The 10,000-nt window shown below is 34.8% G+C and overlaps 1 protein-coding gene across 2 annotated transcripts in view; it reads right to left on the bottom strand.

Moving 5' to 3' along the window:
• Window positions 1-2,260: 2,260 nt before the first annotated feature.
• LOC144970254 (uncharacterized) overlaps window positions 2,261-10,000 on the bottom strand; it is a 46,206-nt gene continuing 38,466 nt past the window's right edge. For both annotated transcript variants that reach the window (XM_078909699.1, XM_078909698.1), the window contains exons 4-7: window positions 9,564-10,000; window positions 8,829-9,022; window positions 8,370-8,488; window positions 2,261-6,200 (exon numbers count right to left, since the gene is read on the bottom strand). The exon at window positions 9,564-10,000 is cut by the window's right edge and continues 1,038 nt beyond it. In XM_078909699.1, coding sequence (XP_078765825.1) covers window positions 4,246-6,200; window positions 8,370-8,488; window positions 8,829-9,022; window positions 9,564-10,000 — 2,705 coding nt within the window. In that variant the 3' untranslated portion in view covers window positions 2,261-4,245. The remainder of the gene's footprint in view (window positions 6,201-8,369; window positions 8,489-8,828; window positions 9,023-9,563) is intronic.

Below are 10,000 nucleotides of genomic sequence, written 5' to 3'. Positions count from 1 at the left end.
AATAAGTGAAAACATATTATTTATTAAATATTCAGTTTATTAAATTGAAGCTTCCATTAAATATCCTATTTTAAATTATTTAATCGAGCTTCAAGCTGCAACTTTTTCATTATGAATATAATAATATATATTGGTATGTGCCACGAATCACACGAGGTGCATTATGGCAATATAGGGTAATCATTTTGTTATGAATACCACACCATGTGTCAAAACCATTTTTCTGAATAACTTCATTTTTCGTTTCTTATTTGAATGATTAATTTACACAAGTTACACCACTTACTATCATGACAACTGTGTATCACGAATTTCCAAATTGCACACACACACACACACACACACACATACACAAGTTGAACACACACACAAATTCTCTCTCTCTCTCTCTCTCTCTCTCTCTCTCTCTCTCTCTCTCTCTCTCTCTCTCTCTCTCTCTCTCTCTCTCTCTCCCTCTCATTCATTCATTCTGAAAAAAAAACCTCTTGATGATTTCTTCTTTATATTTAAGAGAAGAAAAATGAAGCTCCTCACAATAATGGCAGATTCATGTATGTAGGTAAACACCCGTCAGAGATAAAGGCAATACTGTGATGAAAATAATTAGGAAATAAAAACAATTCAAATGTGTATCTCAAACAAAAAGTAAATAAATGAAATAAACAAAACAGTAGGGTCAGGAATGTGAATGCCGTATCTTTTGATTGAAAGCCAACATGATATAAAACAAATCTACATCACAAAGTGTAGATATTACACAATATGTACATTATATAGAATGAATCGTCTGGATGGATGATGGCATATGAGAATATTTGATCAATGGACGGAACTGTCTCAATAAAAAAGTCATTCATACGATAACAAACCTACAATTAACAAGTAACAAGTTGTGTATAGGAATATTCCAATCAACAATTTCTAGGATACGATCGTGCAATGAATAAATCATTTCCACAGTTTACTTCTAATGATAACAACTTTTGGAACTTGGATAGAGGGTGGGGTGGGGATGGGGGTGCATAACAAAAAATTCCAACAAAATATTAAGGTAGTATAGGTAGGCCATCATATCTAAACCGTTGAGCATATCATATCATAATATAATTTAAAGAGTCAAATTTAATGGCTGTGGCATTAATTCTCATGAATATTATTGCAATCATCAACAGGACGGATCTTATTCGGCTTCAACAGTAACATCCTTATAACATGTTTGTAACATTAAACTAACAACTCTTTGCAAGACATGAAAATCTTTAAAATAGCGACGTGAATGATAATTAAAATATTGAAATTGAATTGAATTTCAAATAATTCTGAAATGATGTAGAATATTTATAATGGTGATTCGGCTATGTCCGATACAGCTGGTTGATGCTGCTTGCATGTCGTAACTAAGGACCTTGCCAAAATACTGGATGCAAGCAGCATTATCAGTCAAATCTATACGCCAGTAATTGTGATGAAAAACTCAACATAAAGGTGTAAAATATATTATAAAAACTAATATATGGATTAAAATGCAAAATCTAAACAATACAGCAACTGCTAAGTATATTCAAGTAAGACACCTTGTTGCATGTGTCAACGTCATTTGGAAAATAAACACATCACTGTGTAGTAATGCCAACTGATAATTCATATCTTAGTCATTATTGTACCAAGCGTAGAGTAAAAGAAAATCACCCAATATTGAAAACTGGAATAAATCCAGATATGTATAAACCAACAATATAAGCATGATTTATCATCTTGAAATTATAATTTATCAACAATAACTTTTCTCAGCAAATCATGATTTGCTTTGTCAAAATCATTTTTAAAAACACATCTATTTCATGAGTAGGCCATTAAAAGTTGTATAAAGCATCACATGTTATATATTATACAATGTTATTATATCGTGATGAAGACTGTAGTTGAGTGATAGGTAATGAGTATAATTCAAAATGTATAATTCAAAATAAAAATAAAAGAGAGATAAGAAAATGGCCAACGACTTATTGACAATTTTTTTTTTTCTAATTGTTACATTCGATGAATTCATTATAACCACAACCAAGAGACGATGTGATCTTCATGGACTGGCTGTATCAATTAACAAAATGACAGACAAAAGGGTTAGAAATAAAATAAGAAATTAAGTTAATGATTTATCACTATTCTCATAGTAGGAGAGACATGACTGAGCTTGGTGAGTTCAGTGTGGCTTGACGAAAACAAAGTTCTAATCATTCTAAAAGAGAAATCTGTCTTATTTTCTTTCTTATTACAGTTTATTCCAATTTTTTTTTTAAATATAAAAACAAGACACACCATCCCCCCAAACAAAACAAAAAAAAAAACAAAAAAAAGCAAAAGCAAACAAACAACCAAACAAAAACCACAAAAAAACAAACAAACAAACAAACAAGTAAAATTATAAAAATAAACCCAAAGTTGTGAATCTCCTAGACTTGTTACTTTTTGATGTCTGGAAGGACGAGGGTAAAATGTCTCCTTCCATCGTTTGGCAGAACATTCAAGAGATAAAAAGCCAAAAAGGCAAATGTTAATGAATCAATGTCCCATAACCCACAAAGTTGCTCAAACATAAAAGTAAATCAAAGCATGTATTATCTATATATGCACATACTCAACGCATTTAGTGATGCCTGTCACAATCGACTTTTGTCATGTTAATCAAAATATTTGATAATCTTCAAAATGTGTAAATTTTAAAAGTATTTGCTGAGTTAAAAAAAAAGTATAAGAAAATAAAAAGAAAAATCATTGTTTCTTTCTACTGATTTACATTGAATAAGCTCATTTTTTTCAATGCAAGTAGGGGTCGTATGTTCCTTAATTTCCCATTTTAAAAAATAGAAGATGGCACTTGTTCAACTTATGGATAACAATTCAAGAGAGAAAAAAACATTATTCCCTTGCATTAAAATTGACAGGTTGAATCAAATCCGCTTTTTAAACAATATTCATTCGCACAACAATATTGAATGGATAAATCAAATCTACTGTAATACTTTTCTGAACCAGCTGATCTACAGACATCACATAAAAATTGGTTTTGATTTTGTTATCAGGAGCATTATGCACTTGTGATGCTTTAAGTTCATTTATTACTGGCCAATAAATATTGAGAAAAAAGTACGACTCATTTTGTATTTTTAGACATACACTGCTTTCTCCTTACCAAACCAGTGATCTTGTTCATTAGTTTGCTCTAATGTAGGGAAACTGCTACTTCCTCATAAAAAAAAAAGTTATAATTCTGACAATTCGTTGTAAACATAGATGGTTGCAAGTATCATAAACCATTATCAAGACCAAATTTGAAAATGTATTAAAAACAAGATATTCATTTCTTAGGACGTACAGCAAAGATACAAGAAGACCAAGGGTTATTCACCAACTGATTCTCGAAAACAAATAAAATTAAATTAAATTTCAAGCAATTAACATCAATTTTATAAAAAGATCTTTCACAAAATTCAACCATAAGCAGCCACATAGTTGGCTTTGTTAATTTCAATATGCATTTTTCATTGAAATTGATAAGAAGTGACAATGATTTAAAAAGCAATGTATTTAGGACTGGAAGACAAGAAAAAAAATCAATTATGATGTTTTTGATGCTAAGGAAAAGGAGTTCATGCTAAATGTATACTTTAAAAATTGTAAAGTCAATTTATTACTTGATGCTTGTCTTGTCAAAATTATATGAATAAAATGAATGCATTGCTGTAAATATCATTGTTATACAATCCATTTAGAAGGGCACTTCTTTCGAAAGATTGTCTTGCTTACACTTTAAAAGCAGATGAATTAATATTTATTGTAAAGCAAAACAACATAATTTATGTATAATATAATCTTTTTTTAATGATTGACAAAAAGTATGTTTTAATTTTTCCACAAAGTATCACAGCTCTTTTATTTTGTAGATATGATTTTTTTAAATTGAATGACAGCAATACACCTCATCATAATGCAGCGATGATTCCGATATCACAGATAACAATAGCATTAATAAGACGTTCCAGAAGGGGGAAAGAAGAGAAGACAGTATGATATCATTATCGAGGAATTAGATAAAATAATTCTTGGCATTACCTAAGACCAATGTATAATACATATCTCTGACAAGTTGGAATGATTTGATAAACAATCCAAATTACAAAAAGAAATCTTCATAAACCTAGGACGGACAGACCTGAGCTTATTAATTCTGAAAGAATGATATAATTAGAGGAGAGTCCTTGAGACTGGTGAAACTGACAGGCCTACAGGGCATGGTAGGTTGGTGACTGGGTTGACAATTGAGTGATGATGGTGTGGTGGAGAGAGGGCCAAGGTGGAGAGAGGGTGAAGGTGGTGGGGAAGTGGGTGGTGAGAGATTGAATCTAGTCTTGATGATGCCAGTGATAAATCCATCAAGGTAGATAAGTGAGAGAAGTAGATGTCTCTGTATGATTTTTGAGATTTTGGGAAGAGCATGGAAGCCGCAGCAGCTGTCGTCGTCAGTGGAGATAGAGGGGAGATTGAGCTTCTTTCGTGTTTGGAGCTAGGATAGTGGAGTTCTGGGTTAATGTATAGGGCAGGTGGGGTTAAAAATGGGCGAGAATGGGAGATAGGAAGAGGGAGGTGACGTAGCTGATTTGGTGAAGTGGGTCTGTAAGGCAGAGAGAGTGAATGAGGAGGGAGAGGGGACAGTGAGAGGGGAGAGTGGGGGATATGGTTAGGTGGAAGGGGATTGTGAAGGGAGTCAGAGGAAATGAGGGGTGAAGTTGTAAGACAGGACAGCATTGATGAATTTGAGGGGGCTTTTGATTCTAGAACTTGACAAGGAATGACAGAAATTGAAGGGGATGTGTCGTTGGAAGTTGTACGATGACAAGATGGCAACAATGATTGCCGTTGTGAAAAATGAGATGTGATGTGGTTGTTGTTATTTTGCGGTGGAGAAGAAACTCTTGAAAAGGATGTCATATCTATTGCCTTATCAGCAGAGGAATCTGGAACAAATAGCGATGCTTCTCTCCTCTTGGCTGCTTCTTCAAGAACTTGTAGACTTTGATGTTGCTCATGTTGTTTGTCTTTTGCTTTACTTTCCTCCTCCTGTTCTTGTTGCATTTCTTTCGCTCTTTTCTCTTTCTCCTCTTCTTGTTGCTTTTGATCATCAAAAATCTTCCTTTTCTTCCAATGTTTGGGAGGTGATGATGATGATGGTGCTGGTGGTGATGCAGCTTTGTAATGAGAGAGGGAAATACTGTTGAAAGCAGTGGAGGACTTGACAATGTCTTGTTCCAAATTGCCCTCTTTGACAATTTTCACATTCGTTCCTAAATCTTCCCCACTGTCAACAGTCTTTTTCTTTTGCTCTTCTTCATTATCGTCTGAAATTCTCCTCTTCAACCCCAAGGAATGTCCAACAACATTGTTCTCTCGAGAAGATGTAACACTATTAACATCTCTTTTCCCATTGAAAGCAAATTTGGAGAACTCGTTAATCTCTTCAATAATAATACTGGGCAGAGACAAGCACAGATGTCTTGAATTTGAGGAAACTTGATGAGCATCATTATAATTACTTGTTGGATTACTTGGGGTGTCACCCATCCTGATTATTTCTTCTGAGACTATTTTTTGATTTGGAGTGGCAGAGCCGCTTGTAAATACAGTAGGATGAAAATCCTCTCTGACGTAATCCTCTATCTGTCCAAATTTCTGTATGCCACTCTTCATTTCCAGACTGCTGTATAGCTCTATATTCTGTTGTATGTCTGACATATCATTAAGACTCCTGACTCCCTCTAACCCTTGATTTCTATGATTGTTTGGATCCATCTCAAGTCCCTTGTCAAAATCATCATGGATGTCCATTCTCTGTTCACTGCAGGCTTGAGAGAGAGGTGACAAATCGTCCTTGTTTGAACTTCCTTTGTCATTCGCAGATTGTTCAATTCCATTATCTCCACCTGCAGCGTGTCGGAGAGAACTCTGATTACATTTAGTGCCATGATTGTGGGTCCTGACATGTTTCCGTAGAGAGCTTGGGTCAGTGTATTGTTTATGACAACCTGGCATCTTACATTTGTAAGGTTTTTCTTCTTGGTGGGTTCTGACATGCTTGAAACGGTCACTGGAGTTGGAGTAGGCCTTGGTACACCCTGGGAAAGTACAGGCATAAGGCTTCTCACCTATAGAATATATATTAAAAAATTGAGATGGGGATACATTTTCTTAAATTTGTGATATAAATAAAAATACAACAGAAGTGCTTAACCTATTCTCATCATAGAAATCAACTGCTTACCCTGGTCAAAATCTACAATCACAGAGCTCTGTATTAGAAAAAAAGCATAACTTATGAATAAATAATAAAGTGTGTCCTATTAATGAATAGAAAAAGAAAGAAACCAAAGGATGTAGAGGAATGTAATGAATGGCAAAACATGATCACGCCTACATAGCAATTGACTATTGTTTCATAGTTATATCTTTCAGACCATTGTCTCCCTAAAATATTTATCCTTCATCTGGGATTGATTCTTCCAGTCTTGATACGGGGTATTCGAATGGTTCTATCTGTTGGTACCCTTTGTACTTATTCTCGAAGAAGTTTTTAAATCTTGCAACTATTATTTGTTTGTCATCACAGATTACTTTACCCTCATCATCAGATATTATAAGACGACTTTTTTGTTTCTTTTTAATGTTTTTAACAGCTTTGAATATTTTCATGCTGTCTGGGGCTGTTTCTATAATAACCGATCTTGAGGTTAGTGCAGCTATTTACCAACTTAACAATCATAAGGCCCAGGGAATTGACACCATCAAAGCAGAGGAGCTAAAATGTCTAACTGAACCACATGTAGTCGCATTGCTAATATGTTTAATGGAATGTTCGAACATGAAACACATCTTGATCTTGGCTCCTGTAAATAATTTTGTTGAATAAGCCAAATAAGAAAAAAGGACCACTAGAAAATCTAAGACCAATTGTTCTTCTTTCAACACTTAACAAAACTGCTCAGCATATTAACACTCAACAGAATAAGATCAAAGGTGGAGGAATATCTGTCTCCGACACAGAGTGGATTCAGAAAAGATAGGAGTACCAGCGACATTGAACGGGCTCATAGGTGGTTGAAAACCAGAACTGAAAAATACAAAGAAGAGTTCACTACATTGGGCATTGACATGAGCTCTGCCTTTGATACAATCTGCAGGACAAAACTTTTGAAGGTACTAAATTCATTTCTCGAAAAAGATCATATCCGACTAATAAGATCACTGCTAGCAAACACTACACTTACATTTACATCTGGTACGGAAACAGTTTCACTTTTAACATCGCTGGGAACTCCCCAAGGAGACAATCTAAGCCCAATCCTTTTTACCGTATATTTGGAAGCAGCACTAAAAGAATTAAGACAAAAACTCCTGATTCCTCAAATCCTTACCCGCGAACTGATTTACACAGACGATGTTGATATCATATTTGATACAGCAGACTTGGCGAAGCAGCACATACCAATAATATCAAATACTCTGCGACATTGGAATCTAAAGGTCAACAAATCCAAAACAGAAATTACAGTGGTTAGCAAGAAACAGGCGGAATGGAAAAATGTCAGAAAACTTGGAAACTTGATTAATGAGAATGAAGACATCAAACTGAGAAAAAGGCTAGATCAAACTGCATTCAGAGAACTACACAACGTTTGGAACAGGGTAAACATCATTAATGAAAATAAAAGAATACGCCTTTTCGAAGCGCTAGTGTTGCCAATCCTTATGTACAACTGTGGTACGTGGGGTCTTGCAAAAAAGAATTTGAACACCCTGGACTCCCTTCATCGCAAACAATTGAGACGAGCTATTGGGGTACATTGGCCATACAAAATCAGTAATGAGGATGTATATGACAGATGCAGAGTACAACAAGTCAGTATGCGTATAAAGAAACAAAGATGGAAATTGTTCGGACACGTCCTCCGGCGAGATGAAAATATTCCAGCACAAACCTCAATGGATGATTACTTCAAACAAGGAGCCAAATACAGAGGGTGTACACCAACTTCACTTCCAACAACATTGAATCAAGATCTCAAAATATATCACATACATTTAGAAACAAAACATAAGAACTGATTTCAAAAATACAAGGAAACATCCAACTGCCTCAGCACCTTAACACACATGATGACATTCTAAAGCTAAGAACACTTGCACTAGACAGAGATTCATGAAGGCAGATTACTAACTGGATAATAGAAACAGACTGACAAACTCGAAGTGACACACACATTCACGGCAGCCATATTTATGTATTATTATTATTATTTGGAATTACTTTCACTTACCAGTGTGAGATCTCATGTGTATCTTGAGGTTTTCTAGTCTAGAGAAGCATTTCCGACAAACAGCACATTTGTGAGGCTTCTCATTGGTGTGGGTACGGATGTGGATCAACATCTTATATCTGATGGAAATGATAAGGCATATGAAGAGCAATCGAAATGGACACAACTATTCATTTTATGCACCTTTTGATATTTTTATTTGCATACTTTCTCATGATGACATGACTAAAAAAAAAATGTTAGTTATCGTGTGTTTTCCTTTCAATTACTCTTGTTTGATTTTATATCACATTTAATTCAATAAACAAACATGCAGTTATAATATTTTGTCCTGTATTTCTCCCAAAATAAAAGTTCATAATCACCAATTGATTTTTTTGATAGGCAATCGCATACTCAAAAGTTGATAATCAAAGACTGACTTTTTGACTAATGCTAAGTTAAAGTCAGGTTCCCTACCTGGCGTTGAATCCTTTGCCTTGCCTAGAACATCCCTGCCAATGGCATTGAAAGTCAATATCAGGTCTCTCAATACGAACGTGGTAGTCATTGACATGCTGGGCTAGGGATTTCTGGCAAGTAAATGTCTGGCTACAGGATTTCCATCGACATTCAACTAGCATGGACTCATGGGATGCAGACGCACTTGAAGACTGTGAAATAAGATATAGGAGACCATTTTTATAATCACGTCTAAAAGTAATGAGGAAAAATTTTTTAATTTAAAAACTTTATTTTTTATTATTTTTAAATATAATTCTGCCATCACTTTTGCCAATCAACACAAAGAGATCAAGATCTAAAATGTGTATGTTAGTTAGATAAACCAAAAAAAAAAGCAAAACAATTCATGTCCGCAGAGTTTTGGATTTGATTTTTCTAATATTTTTATTATGCTCGATGTAGTTTTGAAGTTTTATGGAAAAGTGCCTTCACGCCTTCACTACCCAAGCCTAAGAAAAAATTGTTACTGCATATTTAGAGAAATCATTAAACCAACAAAAAAACAAAAAAATACAAACAAAAAATCTCCACAAAAACAAGCAAAAAAGAATTTAATAAATAAATAAAATAAACAAGAAGAAACAAACTACCAAGGTTTCTATATATAAAATGGCTACCATTAGTGTATCATTAAAGCTTTCCAGAATTGCAAACTGTAAAGAGCGACAATAATGTTTAATGCTATCTTACCAGACTAGGGCTCAGAGAGGGCTGCACTGTTCTTGGTAGATAAAGACTCGAGTCAGAGGCACACTTTGACCTATTCTTCATCGGGACGCCCAAAGTATTAGTGGAAAGTTGGTTGAAGTCACTATCACCATCAGACCAGGGAGAAAGAGAGCTGGACAAGCTATTGTAGGGAGATGCTGCTCGTGGAGAAGGTGAAAAAGATGACATTCTGTGGCGAAACAATCCATGGGACACTGCATTTTCTTGCTTGATCCTCAAAAGAGATGGTGATGGTGCAGATGAAGCAGTCACACTGCTGTCATTATTGTTACTGCTCCCAGGAGACAGTGGTTCATCACACTTTGATATTGAGGAGACATATGCTGAAGTATTCGTTGTGTGATGGGGTGGGGCAGAAGACTTCAGAATGACATTTTCGGCCTTTATGGATACACAAC

This window comes from Berghia stephanieae, chromosome 4 (genome assembly GCF_034508935.2).
Source record: "Berghia stephanieae isolate SIO BIC M18660-M18661 chromosome 4, UCSD_Bste_1.3, whole genome shotgun sequence".
Taxonomy (NCBI): domain Eukaryota; kingdom Metazoa; phylum Mollusca; class Gastropoda; order Nudibranchia; family Aeolidiidae; genus Berghia; species Berghia stephanieae.
The sequence above is the reverse complement of the archived record's forward strand: the minus strand, read 5'-3'. Positions and strand labels throughout refer to the sequence as shown.